The following is a 19,300-nucleotide window of genomic DNA, read 5'->3' as shown; positions in this document are numbered from 1 at the left end:
CAGCCACTAGTCTCAAATTGGCAGTTGCACTCTAACCAAAAAATTTAATCTAATACAGTACTACTAATATTCGGTTGTGGCTTGTCATTGTCAGGTTCCAGAATAGTGATACTCTTGTAACTAGTTGTGATTTGATATTACAATTGGTTGAAGCTTTGACGTCTGTTTATGTTTTGTTATGGTCAATCCTCAACAAAATGGAACTGCCTGAGAATTGACTTGTTAAGAGCTGTGATTTATTGTTTTTCCCCAGGAAGATTACACTATGCTAAATGATTTTGAATTATAAAGCGTGCATTATGAGCTTGGCCACCTGTTAAACTCTTCTTTTAATTTTCATTTCCATCGAGGACAATTGTTCAACAGGTGTGCAAACCACATTTTGCTTTTTACACTGTCATTTAAAGTCAACAGAGATTCATCCAACAATGGTTCCTACTTAATTTTACTCCAGTTGCACTGTTCCCAAATTTCTGCTACTCTTCCTCCTTTATCATTTAGAAGAACCCCGATCAAGAAACAACTGAAATATCAGAAACTCTTAACAGTTAACAACTGATAGTAGCAGTTTCAAACCCTTTATGATTGGAAAACTAACAAACTATAAGAAAGCCTGTTTAAATAATGTTTGAAATAGCTGGGTCAGGAAATCAGTGATATATAATTAAAGGACAACATTTAGGTAAAAGTGAATTTATCAACATAAAGAGAAAAGTCAAAGCCGAAAAACAACATGATGTTTTGCTAAAAGATAAGCAGAGTGAGATAAGAAGGGACAAAGAGTTTAATTCTAATAGTGCTTAAGTGAACAGGGAAAAAATCAAGTATATATGGTAAAAAGTTAAACTTGTGTGAGTTTTTAACAAGTCTCATTGGACTTGAAATGTTAACTATGTTGCTTTCTCCATAGATGCTATCAGGTCTGCTGAGTTTCTCCAATACTTTAGAGTTACAGTCATACATCACAGAAGAGGCCCCTCAACCCATAAAATCTGTACCAATACAGTGCGGAGCTGGAAGAACACAGCAGGTCAAGCAACATCAGAGGAATTGAAAAGTCATTGTTTCAGGTTGGGACCCTTCATCGGAGTTCTGCATCACGGGTGTATTGATTCTGACTTCAACATCTGCAATTCTAGCCATCTCTGAAAGTCTGTACCAAGCTATCTACACTAATCCCACTTTCCAGCACTTGGTCCATAGTCTTGAATGTTATAATGTTTCAAATGCTCTTCCTTGTAACTTTTAAAGGTTGTGAGGTTTTCTGCCTCTGTTATCCTCCCAAGCAATGCGTTCCAGATTCCCATCACCCCCTGGGTGAAAATATTTTCCTCAAATCTCCTGTAAATCTCCTGCCCTTCACCTTCAAGTTGTGCTCCTTCATCATTGACCCTTCAACTAAACAGAATAGCTACTTCCTCTCCAAATTGTCTATGCCCATTGTAATCATGTACACTTCAATCAGGTCCCTCCTCACAGCCTTCTTTGTTCTAAAGAGTACAACCTAGGCCTTTCCAGTCTCACTTCATAGTTAAACATCCTGGTGAATCTCCACTGTATCCCCTCCGTTGCAATTTCCTACAGTGTGGCAACGAGAACTGCACACAATGCTCCAGCTGTGGCTTAAACAATGTTTTGTGCAACTCCAATGTAATCTCACTGTTAATCTGTGTCACAAGTGATAAAGCCAAATGTCTCATATGCCTCCTAAACCACCCTATTAACCTGCCCTGCTGTCTTCAGGGACCGATGGACAAGTGGACCAGCATCCCAAGATCCCTCTGTTCCTCTGAGCTTACTAGTGTCCTGCCATTCATTGAGTATTTCCTTGTCTAGTTATTTCTTACAAAAGGCATTTTCAGGGCTAAATCCTATCTGCCACTGATCTGTCCATCTGATCAACTCGTATATATCTTCCTATAACCTAAGACATTCTTCCTTACTACCTGGCCAATCTTTGTGTCATCTGCAAACTTATTAATAATCCCCCTATATATTCTCATCTACTTCATTTATATATATCATGAACAATATGGGACCCATGTGGTATGCCATTGGTCACCTGCCTCCAATCACCCTTCTACCACTGCCCTCTGTTTCCTACCACAAAGCCAATTTTGGATCCATCTTGCCAAGTTATCCTGGATCCCATGTGCTTTTACCTTCTTACCGTAAATGTTGTCCTCTAATTTTAATCCCTTTTCTTTGCATGATTTAGCTTTTCACTGATATTTGCTTTCAGACAGCAGCAAATGTTCTGCATGCACATCTCTCCTTTGTCATTTCTTTTCTTACTTCATCACATCCCTTTGACTTTAGAAGGCTAACTACTATGAGATAGTAGGAACGGCTGGTGCTAGAGTCTGAGATAACAAGGTGTGGACCTGGATGAACACAGCAGGCCAGGCAGCATCAGAGGAGCAGGAAAGCTGATGTTTAGGGTCTGGACCCTTCTTCAGAAATGGGGGGAGGGAAGGGGGCTCTGAAATAATTAGAGAGAGGAGAGGAGGTGATAGAAAGGTGTATAGTGGAGCAGATAGGTTGAGAGAAGACGGACAGGTTGAGGAGGCAGGGTTGAAGCTAGTAAAGGTGAGTGTAGGTAGGGAGTTGGGATGGGGGTTGGTCAGTGAGGAGGGAGGAGCAGGTAGGTGGGAGCGAAGACGGACAGATCAAGGCGGTGGGGAAGAGAGGGGGGTGCTGGTCATGGGGTGAAGTCAGGGTTGGGGAGATTTTGAAGATCGTAAAGTCCACATTGAGACCATTGGGTTGCAGGGTTCCAAGGCAGAATATGAAGTGCTGTTCCTTCAGTTTCTGGGTGGCATTGTTGTGACACTTGGAGGAGGCCCAGGATGGACATGTTATCCAGGGAGTGGGAGAGGGAGTTGAAGTGGTTCGCGACTGGGAGGTGTTGTTGTTTGTCGCAAACCGAGCGTAGGTGCTCCACAAAGCGGTCTCCATTACTAGATTCACCCCTGCCTCCTTGTTAAGGCTAACTACTATGTTTCTCAATTGTGCCAATCTTCCACCCTATATATATCTATCTTCCTTTGGTCCTCTTTCATCTCTCATTTGTTGAAAGCATTTTTAACTTTCCCCAGTTCCGATGAAAGGTCGCAGATCTGAAACATTAACTATTTCTCTCTCTTTGGATGCTGCCACAACTTGCTGAGTCTCTCTAGCATTTTTTAAAATTTCAGGCTATTTCAGATTTCATCCTGTGTGATTATATAGAGTTAATCAATAATTTCATAATAGGGTATCATTTATGAAAGAATGATCGTGAAGTGAAGAATTCAACGTTAAGTTCAAGTGTGGTCTGATCTAAAACTAGAGGATGTCTCTGCTAACGACAGAGATAAGATAGGGGTCGCACAGTGGTTAGCATTGCCGCCTCACCGCGCAAGGGGCCTGCATTTGATTCTAGCTTGGGGTGTGCACTATCTATGTGGAGTTTCCATGTTCTCCCCATGTCTGCGTGGATTTCTTCCAGGTGCTCCAGTTTTCTCCCACAGTCCAAAGATGTGCAGGTTAGGTGGGTTGGCTGTGCTAAATTTCCCAGTCGTGTCCAGGGATGTGCAGGCTAGGTGGATTAGCCGTGGTAAATACAAGGATAGAATGGGTATGTGTAGGATGGTCTTTGGAGGGTTGGAGCAGATTTTGTGGGCAGAAGAGCCTCTATCGGCACGGTAGGGATTCTATATGAGAGTTAGCAAGCTAACTGTATAGGTAGGGAACATATGTTGAAAGGCAAGACAGTGGGAAAATAATGATAAACATTTAAATAAATAATCATAACTCTCAAGAAATATGTATTCTATTAATAAAGAAAAACTCCATATGAAATGCAATCCACCTGTGGCCAACTCTAAAGGTCAAGGGTCGTGCTATAAAGATGCTCGTAGTATTTTTGAAAAATTGCGAGAGTTTTAATACCTGCAAATAATTTTTATTGATTAAATTGGAAAGAAGCAAAATTGAAAGTAAACTATAGCAATAACAATAATAATGGGAACTGCAGATGCTGGAGAATCCAAGACAATAAAATGTGAGGCTGGATGAACACAGCAGGCCAAGCAGCATCTGATGAAGGGTCTAGGCCCGAAACGTCAGCTTTTGTGCTCCTGAGATGCTGCTGGGCCTGCTGTGTTCATCCAGCCTCACATTTTATTATCTGCCATTGTACAGCAATAATGTACAGCAATAACAAAACTGACTGAGAAAGCTTCTATCATATATGAAAGGGAAGAGTAACAATTTGATAGAAATTGAATATTGCTGAAAAAAATACATATTTTATTGAAGCATTACACTTGCATGCATTAGGATAATTCATAAAATTACCAAGTAAAGGGAAACAAACACTTATATGGAGATGAAGGTTCGGCTTGGTTTACAAAATGTCCGGTTTGACAGGGAGAGGTGGGGGCTGGGGATGCAGAATCAGGTCCGAGGTCAGATCAGTGGTGATGTTGGGTCAGTGGTATCAGGGGATGACAGGTGCACTTCGGTATGTTCAGTAGTGAGTCAGGAGCTCACTTTAAGACTTACCCAGGCGGCTTTTGATCGTCTCGCCTTTCCTGTGTAACTATTAAGCTTAAGTCAGTTGGAATCCACCAAATTCTCCAAATTTAAGGAGCTTACCTGTAGAGTTGCAAATGTGTGGGAATTGCCTTAGAGAATTTCGGATTGCCTGGACAATTCCCATGGAGGCAGCTGTGTTGGCAATTCCACAAAATGTCAACACCCAACTCCAATCTGTGCTGCTCCAAGACAACATGGCCATTGAACTATCTGGGCCCAACTGATGTTCAGAGGGATTTGCCTGTCGTCCAACATTAACACAGAAAATTAACATACCGTAAAGCATGCAATTGAGGTAAAGTTGAGAACTCGGAGTTATACAAATACCTGAAGGTTCCCTGCTGCTCCCAGTCACCTAGTTTAGTTAACTGTGGGTTTACCAGCATTTTCATCCTCTTACCTGATATTTTGACAATTAGTCAAAGTCTTTAAACAAAAAAATTCTTTCCTAACCTCTGTGGTCTCCTGGCTGGGCTGCCTGGGGAGTGAGCCCGTACTTTCTGGAGACTCCAGCGTCCAGGGCAATCTTGGGATGTTCTCCACCCTCGCTGGGGGAGGGTGTTAAAATTGAGTCGATGGGTGAGGGAACACCACTGGAATTCTACCCCAGCTGCGGGGGGCTGGTGGGGAAAAGGGGATGGTTTAAAAATCTAGAGAATAGAGTAACTCCCAAATGGAAATGTTGGAATGCCTTGGTGTTGATGTTGGATCGAGCTCAAGGATGATCTTGTTCGGCTTCTTCCCAGTCTCCGGGGTGGTTCCCATAGAGACGGTGTAATGTTTTTGCTTCTCCCTGTCACATGATTCCGGAGCTGCTTCATGAAGCGGCCAGCAACCGAACTTGCAATTTGCAAAGAGATAGTTTCACAGGCAACGGGTCATTCCCAATTTTGTTTTTGCCAGGATTTTATTTGCACCAGCCACAACAACTGTGGGCGCTTTTCTCTCTCTCGCCTCAGGCATTTTCCTCAAACTAAGTTGCATTTCTGCAGCGGGGGTGGGGTTTTTTTTGAGGAAGGATGGACGACGGCAAACTGCCCAGCCTGACAGATTATCGCCGCTATTCGCTTCACTTAAAAAATCCCAAAAGAAACGTCTTCGTCACGCAGCTTGGGGACCAAAGGTAAACGTGGACTTCTACCTGGCCTTGTGATGGCAGGAGCCTTTACGCCATTTGAATTGACATTTTTATTGAATTGTTGATCCTCACGATATTTTTTGGATTCTTAATTTTATGTCTATTACTGCTCATAATTTATCTTCTTGTGGAGTTATCATTTTGCACCCAAAAGCTCAGGTTCCCCATTTTCAGCAGTGGTACATAGTAGTCATGGCATACGTTGTAGATATTTTAACCCACTTGTTCATACAAGTTATAACGTATTTCTGGAGCAGACAGATGTTGCACCCGGTTCTTCTGGCTTAGAGGGAGGGACAAAACCACAGCACTGCGAGGGCTCTTAGATAAAACTGCAGGAAGCGAGGTGATATAGTGGCATCACACGCCAGACCTTGTTTGCGGCTGGCAGAGGGGTACTACAGTAAGAGCCATGGAGTTTGGCTAATCTGATAATTATTGAATAGATCAACTCTATACTAACTATGATAACAAGGTGTAGAGCTGGATGAACACAGCAGGCCAGGCAACATCAGAGGAGCCGGAAAGCTGACGTTTCGAGCCTAGACCATTGTTCAGAAATTCCTACTCCTCTGATGCTGCTTGGCCTGCAGTGTTCATTCTCCAGCATCTGCGATTCCTACTATCTCTCTCATTACTAACTATATTGTAGGATAACAAAGTGTGGAGCTGGATGAACACAGCAGGCCAAACAGCATCTCAGGAGCACAAAAGCTGACGTTTCGGGCCTAGACCCTTCATCAGAGAGGGGGATGGGGAGAGGGAACTGGAATAAATAGGGAGAGAGGGGGAGGCGGACTGAAGATGGAGAGAAAAGAAGATAGGTAGAGAGGAGAGTATAGGTGGGGAGGTAGGGAGGGGATAGGTCAGTCCAGCGAAGATGGACAGGTCGATGAGGTGGTAGGTAGGAAATGGAGGTGCGGCTTGAGGTGGGAGGAAGGGATGGGTGAGAGGAAGAACAGGTTAGGGAAAAAGAGAGGCGCTGGGCTGGTCTTGTGATGCAATGGGGGGGAGGGGACGAGCTGGGCTGATTTTGGGATGCAGTAGGGGAAGGGGAGATTTTGAAGCTTGTGAAGTCCACATTGGGCTGCAGGATTCCCAAGCAGAATATGAGTTGCTGTTCCTGCAACCTTCGGGTGGCATCGTTGTGGCACTGCAGGAGGCCCATGATGGACATGTCGTCTGAGGAATGGGAGGGGGAGTTGAAATGGTTCGCGACTGGGAGGCGCAGTTGTTTGTTGTGAACCGAGCGAAGGTGTTCTGCAAAGCGGTCCCCAAGCCCCCGTTTGGTTTCCCCAATGTAGAGGAGGCCACACCGGGTGCAATGGATACAATATACTACATTGGCAGATGTGCAGGTGGACATCTGCTTGATATGGAAGGTCATCTTGGGGCCTGGGATGGGGGTGAGGGAGGAGGTGTGGGGGCAAGTGTAGCACTTCCTGCGGTTGCAGGGGAAGGTGCCGGGTGTGGTGGGGTTGGAGGGGAGTGTGGAGCGGACAAGAGAGTCGCGGAAAGAGTGGTCTCTTTGGAAGGCAGACAAGGGTGGGGATGGAAAAATAGCTTGGGTGGTGGGGTCGGATTGTAGATGGTGGAAGTGTCTGATGATGATGCGTTGTATCCGGAGGTTGGTGGGGTGGTATGTGAGAACGAGGGGGATCCTCTGGGGGCGGTTGTGAGGGATGTGTTGCGGGAAATGCGGGAGACGCAGTCAAGGGCGTTCTCGACCACTGTGGGGGGAAAGTTGCTGTCCTGGAAGAATGTGAACATCTGGGATGTGCGGGAGTGGAATGCCTCATCCTGGGAGCAGATGCGGCGGAGGCGGAGGATTTGGGAATAGGGGATGGAATTTTTGCAGGAGGGTGGGTGGGAGGAGGTGTATTCTAGGTAGCTGTGGGAGTCAGTGGGCTTGAAATGGACATCAGTTTCTAATTGGCTACCTGAGATGGAGACTGAGAGGTCCAGGAAGGTGAGGGATGTGTTGGAGATGGCCCAGGTGAACTTGAGGTTGGGGTGGAAGGTGTTGGTAAAGTGGATGAACTGTTCAAGCTCCTCTGGGGAGCAAGTGGCGGCGCCGATGCAGTCATCAATGTAACAGAGGAAGAGGTATACACCCGTATTCCTCATGCAGATGGTCTCAAGGCCCTCCGCTTCTTCCTGTCCCGCTGGTCCGACCAATCCCCCTCCACTGACACCCTCATCCGCCTAGCCAAACTCGTCCTCACCCTCAACAACTTCTCTTTCGATTCCTCCCCCTTCCTACAGACAAAGGGGGTGGCCATGGGTACCCGCATGGGCCCAAGCTATGCCTGCCTCTTTGTAGGTTATGAGGAACAGTCCCTCTTTCGCCCCTACACAGGCCCCAAACCCCACCTCTTCCTCCATGGACGGGAGTTTATGGGTGATGGTGTTCCAGTGTAGGAGAGTCCAAAACTAGGGGGCATAGGTTTAGGGTGAGAGAAGAAAGATTTAAAGGGCACCTTTTCACACAGAACATGGTGCGTGTATGGAATGAGCTGCCAGAGGACGTGGTGGAGATGGATATGCTTATATGATTTAAAAGACATCTGGATAGGTACATGAAGAGGAAGGGTTTAGAGGGGTTGGGGCAAATGCTGGCAAATGGGCCTAGATCACATTGAGATGCTTATATGGTGCTGACAATTTGGACCAAAGCTGGAGTGCTGTATAACACTATGACTATGATGTATCTGCCGCTGTTAGTAGTGGTGGCCGAAGGACTTAATGTTTGTGGCAGTGAATGGGATTCCAGTCACATGGCTGTCTTGTCCTGGATATGTTGAGCTTCTTTCGTGTTTTTTGAAGCCATGCTTACTCAGGCAATTGAAGAATCCTGCATCACACTCTTCTCCTGTGGTAATGGACAGACTTTGAGCTGAAGGAAATGAGTTTCTCGTCATAGATTTCCCAATTTCTGATCTTTCCTTATGGTTCAGTTCAGTTTCTGGTCAGTGGTATTCTACAAAATGTGGATTGCGGGGGATTTTAGTAACAGCAATGTCACTGAATGTCAAGAGGAAATATGAATCTTTCTTGATGGAGATGTTTATTGTCGAGCATTTTTAAAAATTCATTCGTGGGCTGTAGGAATTGTGAGCTGGGCCAGCATTTATTGCTCATCTCTAGTTGCCCATGACAAGGTGATGGTGAGATGCCTCCTTGATCCACAGCAGTCTATAAGACCATAAAATGTAAAAATAAAACTAGGCTGATCGAGTGTCCTCTATCATTTGTTGAGATCGTCACTTATCATCATCCTCACATCTAAGTTTTCTGCCTTATCTCCATAACCCTTGATTCCCATACTGATTAAGTATCTGTCCAGCTCAGCCTTGACTGTACTTAATGGGCCTGCCCCAACAGCTCTCGGTAAACAATTCCAGCTCTGAGAGAAGAAATTCTTCTTAATCTCCATCTGAAATGGTGCCTCCAAACGCTAAGATTAAGCTCTGTAGTCCTTTAGTCTCCTACGATGGGAAACAAGCTCCCTAAGAATCATATGTGTTTCAATAAGGTCTGTCATTCTGTTAAACTCCAGTGTGCACAAGCCCAATCTACTCAGCTTATTCTCATAAGAAAATCCCTCCATACACAGGTCAAACTAGTTAACCTTCTTGGGACAGCCTCCAATAGCAATATGTGTTTCCTTAGATAAACAGACCAAAACTTTTCACAGTAGTCTAGCTATGGTCTCTTGTATTTATTTAGCAAATCTTCTCTATTTTGATATTCCTTTCCGTTCAGAATAAAGGTCAACGTTCTACAAAGAACGAAGAATAGTACGGAACAGGAAAAGGCCTTTGGCCCACCAAGATTCCTAATCCTTATCTAGTCCCGCAACTTATTCCTCATACATGGATTTTATCTCTCTGTTCGCCTCCCATTCATGTGTCTATTTGCTTTCCATATTATCTGTTGAATTTTGCTGGCTTTTTTATAATTCATGTGTGAGATTCCCCAAATCCCTCTTTGCTGCAGCTTTCTGCAGATTTTCCCAATTTAAATAATATTCAACTCTTATATTCCTTCTGGCAAAATGCATCAGCTCACTTTTTCCTATATTCAATTTTCCAAACATTTAATCTGTGTCTCTTTGCAGATTCCTTATGTCATTCTCACCACTTACCTTTCCACTTATTTTTGTGTCATCCACAATCTTGGTGACATTCACTTCCATCATTCAAGTCATCAATATACATTGTAAATAATTCCATAATAGTGTTTGATTGTGTTTTGGGTTTCTAAATGCTCTGCTGTTACATCCTTTATAATAGACTCTAATATTTTCCCAATGATAACTGGCCTTTCCTTACCTTTTTCTTGTTCTCCCTCCTTTTGTATAAGAGCATTACATTGGTGGTTTCCCAATGTTGTGAAGCTTTTGTAGATTTTAAATATCTTTGGAAGATTACTACTGGTCTATTCACTATTTCTGTAACTAGGATCCGAAGGATGCAACTCTCCAGGTCCGGGGACTTCTCAGCATTTATCACATTAGTTTCCCTGGTACTTTTTCTTTCAATAGTTAGTGTGTTTATTCCCCCCCCAACCCCCAACCAATCCCCTTGTTTATTTAATACTTTTGTAAAACAATTTGTATCCTCTACCATGAAGACTGATGCAAAGTATTTATTTAACTCCTCATCAGGATCTTTCTAATGAAGGGGCTAGGCCCGAAATGTCAGCTTTTGTGCTCCTAAGATGCTGCTGGGCCTGCTGTGTTCATCCAGCTCCACACTTTGTTATCTTGGATTCTCCAGCATCTGCAGTTCCCATTACCTCTATTTAACTCCTCTGTCATTTCTTGGTTCTACATTATTATTTCCCCAGCTTCATTCTCTAAGAGGTCTATGTTCACCGTTACCTCTCTCCTTTTCATGTTTTTGGAGAAGCTCTTACTGTCTGATTTTATGTTACGTGTTAGTTTGCCCTCAATTTGTTTTTCCATTTTTTTGGTTCAACTTTTGTTTGATTTTAAAACATGCCCAATCCTCTGATTTAGCAGTAGTCTTTGCAAAATTGTTTTTTAATTTAATATAGTCCTTAACATCCCTGATTTTTTTGCCCAGTGGTCAAAGTTAAAATCAACTGCCGTATATGTGATCTGCTTTTAATGGCAATGTTTGAATCCTTTTCCCAGGTATGACGATGAAGATGTTAATTACATTCCAATAATCAGACAGGCAAGTTCTTTCTTTCCATATGATTCTGTGGAGTTGTAAATTGCTTAGCATTTACCATTTATATTGCATTGAACTGATCAACAGCTAGTTAGTAAATTACATTATTCTAACACTCTTTTCCGCTAATGTGGTGACTTCAGAAAATCAGTATAGATCTTAGATACAATCTCCAGTATTTTGCTTTGATATATGCAGAACACTAAAATTTTCACTAAAATTTAGAAAACATAACCAATTGGGGGTGTAGATTAAGGAGTCATAGGATACAAAACCTCAATTTTTAAATAGTGTTTCATTTGCTAATAAAATGGAATCTTAGATATATAGCTGCAAATCTCGGTCTTAGTTGTGGAGGTTTTTATTGTGACTAATTGTGTCTTGTCATACACTGATTAACTTTGTTATGAAACTGTATTATGGTATGATTTCACATTTTAAGACTTTGACTGCAAAAAACTGAAAGCAATATTGTCTGTTTATTATTCAGTATAAAATGTCTATTGTACACTACAGAAAACAAATCCCCTTTTTGCTTTTAGAACAATCAACCATTTCCTGTTGTGTTTCTGTATGATACTGTTCCTTAGGAGTCCACTTGTTTTCTCTCAGAACCTGTCCAAAGTTATTCTCAATTCCTAATGGTTTGCTTCTCCACATTTGCTTTTCTAGCTGGGAAACTCTTAATCCCAGAACTGACTTCTACAGTGAACGTTGAATTTCAAAGCCGTTTCCTTTTTTTCCAGAAAATCTTTCAGCCTCTTTTAAACCCCAAAGGGCTCAGTCTTATTGATCTGAGTATGGGCTCCAAATTCTGTGTAGTGAGCAATAGTTTCTTTTCTGCTTCCCCTGCAAGACTCTATCTCTCTTGCTTTGCAAATCATTGAATCCCTACAGTGTGGAAACAGGCTATTTGGCCCATTGAGTCAACACCGACCCTCCAAAGAGAATCCCACCCCATCCTTTAAGTGCATTTTCCATGGCTAATCCACCAACATGTCCCTGGACACTGGGCAATTTAGCATGGCCAGTATACCTAACCTGAACATCTAGACTGTGGGCAGACAGACAGTTGCCCGATGGTGGAATTGAACCCGGATTTCTGGCACTGTGAGGGAGCAATGCTAACCACTGAGCTACTGTGCCATCTATGTCTCATCTCGTCTCATTTTCTCATCCTTGCTTTTCTCTCTTGCTGTTTCTATCTCATGGTTTTTTACGGGCCCTTCCCTCTCTGAAGTCATCTCCATGGCAACATGAATCACATGAATCCTACATTCAAGTACACGTGCTAACTTGCTCTCTTCTGGAAGCCCCCCAACTCCATTTCATCTTGGAATTAAACAGATAGTGTAAAGTATAACTGTTTATAAAGCTCCACATTCTTAACACTTCACTATGAGACTTGGAGACAAATGACCTCCCTACAGTCAGCACAACTGCACTTGCCATTGTCTACACATGTGAACATCTTGCACCTTCTGCCCAGTGAGTTAGGCTAGATTCCACTTTAATCTTATAAAAAACAGATCACTCAGCTGTGGTGTTGAACACATTTCCAACATATCATGTGACTCCCTTCAATCCCTTATGACATCTTAAAGAGGCAATCCCAAAATGTAACAATCTTATAAACCTTGCATTTGTAATAAATTAGAACTCAATAATGTCAGACCAACAGCTCAAATCTCGGGGTGGGGGGGGGGACAGAAAATATGCAGAAAAGCAGCATCTGTGGACAACATAACAGAGTTGGGTTGGGTTTGTGACCATCATAACTCAAAGTCAGAAGTGCAAAAGAACTGTAGAGAAAAGAAAAGGTGGGGGCGAAGTATGGGAATAAGAACAAATGGGAAGGTCTCTGTATAGCAAAGTGCTGTGGAGACTGACTTCGATATTTTTTAAGGGATAAGTAAAGAAACAAAATACGTATCTCAATGAGACATGAATGACGGGATAGACTGAGTGATTAAGAAAGTAGAGGAAAGAAAACAAACCTGCAAATATCACAACTATTACCTGCAAATAAAACAAAATGAGAGCAGAAGTTATGATCTTAAAATTGTTGAACCAAATGTCTGCAAGTGCTCAGTCAGATAATGAGATACTTACATTTTGTGAAGTTTACATCAAATTTGGAATACTCTAATAGATCAGGGACTGAAAGGTTTAAAATGGAGTACGGTAGAAAATTGAAATGACAAGCAACAAAAAGTTCAAGGTCATGCTTGCAGATTGTTTGGAGGTGTTCCACAGAGTCTTCATTTAATCTGTCCAGTACAGCCAGTCATAAGCAGTGAATACTTTATGCTAAATTGAAAGATATATAAGTAAATTGCTGGTTCACTTTAAGTGGTGCTTGGAGCTCTGGATGGTGAGAAGGGAGGAAGTAACAGGGCAGATGTTGGACCTGTGTTCCTCCTTCCATGCATGTTGAACAAATCAAAACTTCTCTTGGTCTGTCTCCCACCTTTCACTCTCCATAAACTTCAGTTTATCTATAAATCTATTATCTGTGCTCAATTATGCCCCAACTTCTGCTTGTTCATTGCCTCACTGATATACATCAGTTCTCTGACCTCAAAGTCTCAAATTTAAAATTTTGGCCCCTGCATTTAAGTAATTTCTTGACTTCAGCCTTGCTATTCAATTTTATTACTATTTCAGGCAGCTGATGAGATTCTTGCAAGTGACAGTAAAACACCTCAGACAACTTTGGTGCTGATGAAAGAAGTAGAAGTTGACCAAGTTAATGCAGAACTTGCAGCTAAAAGGCAAGAGTTTGTTCAACGCATGGAAGCTCTTAGAGAGCGGACGGCGGAATTTGAAAGAAAGGAGCAGGTGGTAAGAAAATATAAAATGTTAGGTTGATTACTAGTTTATGAATTTAAACCTAAAATTTGACTGCTGTGCAAAAACTTCGTCTAGATCAGTGAGCATTTTTTGCAATCCATTCGTTGTTGCACTTCTGTTAGTGAGCAAGTGAAATATTAAAGTTGTTTGGAAGTGCTATCTCCTGGTATTATCAGCAATAGTAAATGTTTACGGCTATTTAATATGAAGTCAACTAATCTTTTATTTTTTTTCCAACCATTTTTAAGCACAAAATTATTTTCCCTGCAAATAGTAGTCTCATTAAGGATATTTTGTATTTGTTTGACTTTTCTCCATAGTTTAGGGAAAGAACCCTGAAGTTTGACAAGTTCCTGAGAGACAGTGAGGCAAAGCGGTGCCGTGCTGTTAAAAAGTATCATTTTGAATTGAAGGAAAATGAAGTGAAAAGTAAGGAGTTACAAGATCTACTTCATCAATTTGAAGAAATGAAAGTCAGGTACACAGCTGAGCTTGATTGGCTTCTTAAAGCACACTGTAAACTTTCTTTTCAACATTGTTGCTTAGAAAGCAAAATCATTTGAACTCTTTTCTTAGCATGAAATTAACCTTATGTTAACAGTTATGATGTTTTGAGAAGTAGTTTTAAATCTTTTGCTGGTGGGGGATAAATGTTGGAAGGAACTTTAATCTTGGAGACTTACAAACTCGAACCAAGTATATATTACCTTTCTAAGAGTAACTAGTAAACTGCCATAGCAAAAATATTTAAAGAAGGAACTTCTTAAAATAACTCAGACCTGCTAGTTTACTCACATAATTTTAACATCAGAGGTTTGTATTATTGCATTGCAGTGTCCTATGTATACAGTTGTTCTATATAAATAAAAACAATGCATTTGTAGTTTCCTTAAATGGTATAATGTAGTTTGCGAATGTGGAAGCTTTGGAGAGGGTGCAGAGGAGATTTACTAGGATGTTGCCTGGTATGGAGGGAAGGCCTTATGAGGAAAGGCTGAGGGACTTGAGGCTGTTTTCATTGGAGAGAAGAAGGTTGAGAGGTGACTTAATTGAAACATATAAAATAATCAGAGGGTTAGATAGGGTGGATAGGGAGAGCCCTTTTCCTAGGATGGTGACGGCGAGCACAAGGGGGCATAGCTTTAAATTGAGGGGTGAAAGATACAGGACAGATGTCAGAGGTGGTTTCTTTACTCAGAGAGTAGTAAGGGAATGGAACGCTTTGCCTGCAACGGTAGTAGATTCGCCAACTTTAGGTACATTTAAGTCGTCATTGGATAAGCATATGGACGTACATGGAATAGTGTAGGTTAGATGGGCTTGAGATCGGTATGACAGGTCGGCACAACATCGAGGGCCGAAGGGCCTGTACTGTGCTGTAATGTTCTATGTTCTATGTATGCAGTGCAATTAGGCTAACGTAATACACCGCATGATTTGATTAAAATCAGGTATTGAGTCTTGTAATAATGTAAGAAATTAATGGTAAGAATGGACAATGGAAACAATTTGAGCAATTTAGATCATGATTTTATAGAAATCCATTAATCTTCTATTACAGTATTTAACTGTCTTTGGAATTAGTCCACAGTTTTGTCAACATTAGCATGCATAGAAGATCATTCCATTGATCATCCAAATGCAAAGAACAGATTTTAGGCAAAAGTCTTGAACTGGCTTTTTGGCGATTCGAACTTGTTCTTGCAAAAATGGATTTCACATATTACTCATCAACATTCTCTATTTTTCTTCGTGTCTTTCTTACCTACTGAAACAACTGCACAGTCTGCCAGGTCCCATCACCAAGTCACCCTTTATTTACTTGTGCACAACACTGGCTAATCTCCTGGTTATATTGGTTAATTAGAGCTTTCCTGATGAGGGTTGTCAACCTGGGCCAATCAAGTTCTTCCTGGTCAATGCTCCTATTCACTACATCTACATAATATCCTCTTTACTGTGCCATCTTTTAAGTTCAAAGAATGCCATTTTTTCTAATCTTTCCTCATATGTTTTCCCCCAGGCTCATGGGATAAACTGTACTGGCTTCTCTGTTGTTTGCAGGATTTAGGTATTTTTTCTTGTGCCCCAATAAGCAGATCTCAAAGTGGCTTTCTCAGGATGATTTTGCCAGCTATACTGAAAAATGTTACAAATTATAAATTTATTACATAAAATAAAAACGTATATTTTGCACTGGAAATGCCAATGATCTGATGATTAATAGGTTGAATAAAAATTCAGAAGGTTCTCTTTTTAGTAGCTTAATAGTGTTTTTTTTCATTTACAACAATGTAGGTGCTGTGTTACTTGGAATAATGTGATGCATGTGAGGGTCTGCATTGTTTATAATAAATGGAATGAAAGTCGTACTTGGGAGAGCATGTGCTGTTGATTTATAGTTGAAGGGCTGAACACTGGCTGTTTCTGATTTGTTAAGCAGTAACCAGATCAAAGTCTACATTTTTATTTCACTTTTCATTAAAGTATTCAAGTCTACTTTTTGGAAATTTGGTGCACGTAAAACACGAAGAAATCAGATAAACTGTGACTGTTCATAGCAACAGAATGAACTGCAATAGGATGTCTAAAGAGCTTTTTATATGTCCAATGATGAACAGAAAATTTGCATTTTGAAATTGGTCAGCTGATCAAATGCAATTCTTAAAATTTTAAAGAAAAGTTAAGAAGATTGATCTGCACTTTGTCGTGCGCATTCCATTTTCTTGCGTAGTGTGTAGAAACATTGTCCAATTGCTGTTTGAGTCACTGCAATATCTGGTGTCATATGGAGTCAATGACAGCAAGAAGGCTTTGAAGTCAGTTCTTAATCTACACTATTAGTTGATCTCATTGCCTGTGTTAGAGAGGGAAAGTGATCAGAGGCTTCCAATCTCAATTGCTATTCATTGTCCCCTATGAGAAAGTATTCTCAGTTCTACTCTAGGATTGGGGCAGATTTTGCCACATGGAAGCTCACAAGATTAGTGAAAGGCGGAGTGCACTGGAAATGTAACACTGCAGGAGAAGGCTGAAAGTGATACATGTATGGTGCTAAAAATATTCTAAAAATAATTTGGCACTGCTGTCTCACAGCACCAGGGATCTTGGTTCAATTCCACCCTAGGGCGATTGTCAGTGTGGAGTTTGCATGTTTTCTGCATGTCTGGGTGGGTTTCCTCTGGAGTGATTTGGTTTCCTCCCAAAGATGTGCAAGCTAGTTGGATTGACCATCTGTAGTTTCCAGGGATGTGTGGGTTAGGTGGATTATCCATGGTAGATGCAGGATTACAGGGAATAAGTTTAGACGGGATGTGTCTGGGTGGGATGATTTTTCAGAGGGTCATTGCAGACTTGATGAGCTGAATGGCCTGATTCTGCACTGTAGTGAGAGAAGCAATGGGCCTCAATAGCACCAGAAAAATACTTTCTGTGGGAACACTTTTAGGAATCACAAATTGTTGGTGAGATTGACAATGAATGAAAAAGATAATGGTTAAAAGTCATGAGTAAGTATAGTTTGACATATTAGAATGGACTGACGTAGCATAAGAGTTGATGCACTGTGCTTGTGTGGAGTCCTAAAAGTACAGGAAGAACCAGCCAATGCTCACTGGGAATGAAGAAGGCAGAGTTTATGAGAGACTGATACCAGACCAGGTGTATTCCACTGTTATTTCTACCTTCTATTAACAATTACGAAGAGCTACTATCAAGTCCGAAGAATGCTTATTGGACTCAGAACATTCTCTCCCCAGATGCTGCCAGACCTGCTGAGTTACTTCAGCAATTTCTCTGTTTGTACTAAGACATGAGTATTTATTTTACATGGTGATATATCTGTACTCCCCAGGTATAGTAATGAAATAAAAACAATAAGGATCCAGTTCATCAGGTTTCCTTTCTGTCTGCATATGTCTCAAGCTTTGAGGCCGTTGGGGCTTCCTGAGCAAGTGTAAGTGGAGTTGTCCATTTGCCATAACCTCAGATCAGAGGATTTGTGAAAGTTCCTGAGGCAGACAGCAAGTTGAACAGGCAAAGTAAGAATTTTTTATTTAATAGTACTTCTTGCGATGATTGGAAGCAGTCAGAACTGCACATGTTTTCGTTCCTTTTTTCAAAAGTAAATGCTCGGAGAAGAAGAACATCCTTCTCTGTAAGGCTCAATGGCTCACTATCTAAACTCTCAGAACCATCAATGAAATTATGGCTGTGCTTAAAAATCATAGATTAAAGCTACTCCTAACAAAAAAGACTGATTTGTATTCGTTTGGTGTTTTGCAGTCTTAGATAATTCCAAGGAACATTATTGTCAATTAAGTATTTTTGGACATAACTTTTGTCGTTAGGTCACTCCAAGTGTTTTTTAAATACTGTGCGGGTATTTGCCTTAACCATCCCTTTGGGTAGTGAGTTCCAGTGGCCCACCACCCTCTGAGTGGAAAAAAAACACTCCCTAACTGATTATTTTTAATCTATGCCCTGGTTACAACCCCCTTCTGCTAAGGGGAATAATTCCTGGTGTTCACTCTATCCAAGCTCCTCCCGCTTTTAAACACCTCAATTGCATCTCCTTCTAGCTACTTTATTTTTCAAAGAAAAAGATCTCTGCCTTGCCAATCTTTCCTTGAAACTAAATTCTCCCAGTTTCTGCTGCCTCCCTAGTCTGATCACACCCTTTCTATAATGACGAGCGCCACACATAGTTCTCTAACTGTGTCTTAACGATGTTTTATACGAGCATAAGCTCCCTGCTATTTTGTTCTGTGCCTTAGCTAAAGTGAAAAGTAAGGCTTGCTGTGTTAATCATCTTTTAACCATGTGTCTTGCTAACTTATTAATGGATATGCACTTCATTGTCCATCAGTGCTTTAACACTCCTCTATATTCTATCATTTTTTTGAATATTTCCTTGCCTTTTGCCTTTCCACGTACATGGAATAGTGTAGGTTAGATGGGCTTCAGATTGGTATGACAGGTTGGCACAACATTGAGGGCCGAAGGGCCTGTACTGTGCTGTGATGTTCTATCTTCTATGTATATGTTCTGTAAATTTATTACGTCACACTTCTCTACATTGAATTACATTTGCTACTCTTTTTGTACAACATGATCAGTCCATTGGTATCTTCCTTCAATCAACAGGCTTTTCTCCTCACCAAACAGACAAATTTTGTGATATTGGGAACTACAGATGCTGGAGAATCCAAGATAACTCAGTGTGTAGCTGGATGAACACAGCAGGCCAAGCAGCATCTCAGGAGCACAAGAGCTGACATTTCGGGCCGAGACCCTTCATCAGAGAGGGGGATGGGGAGAGGGAACTGGAATATATAGGGAGAGAGGGGGAGGCAGACCGAAGATGGAGAGAAAAGAAGATAGGTAGAGAGGAGAGTATAGGTGGGGAGGTAGGGAGGGGATAGGTCAGGGAAGACGGACAGGTCAAGGAGGCGGGATGAGGTGGGAGGTAGGAAATGCAGGTGCGGCCTAAGGTGGGAGCAAGGGATGGGTGAGAGGAAGAACAGGT

General features: G+C 41.6%; 1 protein-coding gene across 1 annotated transcript in view; it reads left to right on the top strand.

Annotated features, from left to right (window-relative positions):
* Positions 1–5,377: 5,377 nt before the first annotated feature.
* Positions 5,378–19,300, top strand: part of si:ch1073-416d2.4 (coiled-coil domain-containing protein 42 homolog) — a 43,146-nt gene continuing 29,223 nt past the window's right edge. The window contains exons 1-4 of the mRNA XM_059649058.1: positions 5,378–5,704; positions 10,881–10,927; positions 13,592–13,764; positions 14,094–14,251. Of these exons, the coding sequence (XP_059505041.1) occupies positions 5,601–5,704; positions 10,881–10,927; positions 13,592–13,764; positions 14,094–14,251 (482 nt within the window). The 5' untranslated portion in view covers positions 5,378–5,600. The remainder of the gene's footprint in view (positions 5,705–10,880; positions 10,928–13,591; positions 13,765–14,093; positions 14,252–19,300) is intronic.

This window comes from Stegostoma tigrinum, chromosome 10, assembly GCF_030684315.1.
Source record: "Stegostoma tigrinum isolate sSteTig4 chromosome 10, sSteTig4.hap1, whole genome shotgun sequence".
In the NCBI taxonomy this organism is placed as follows: Eukaryota; Metazoa; Chordata; class Chondrichthyes; order Orectolobiformes; family Stegostomatidae; genus Stegostoma; species Stegostoma tigrinum.
Note: the sequence above shows the minus strand (reverse complement) of the source record. Positions and strands in the feature narration are given on the sequence as shown.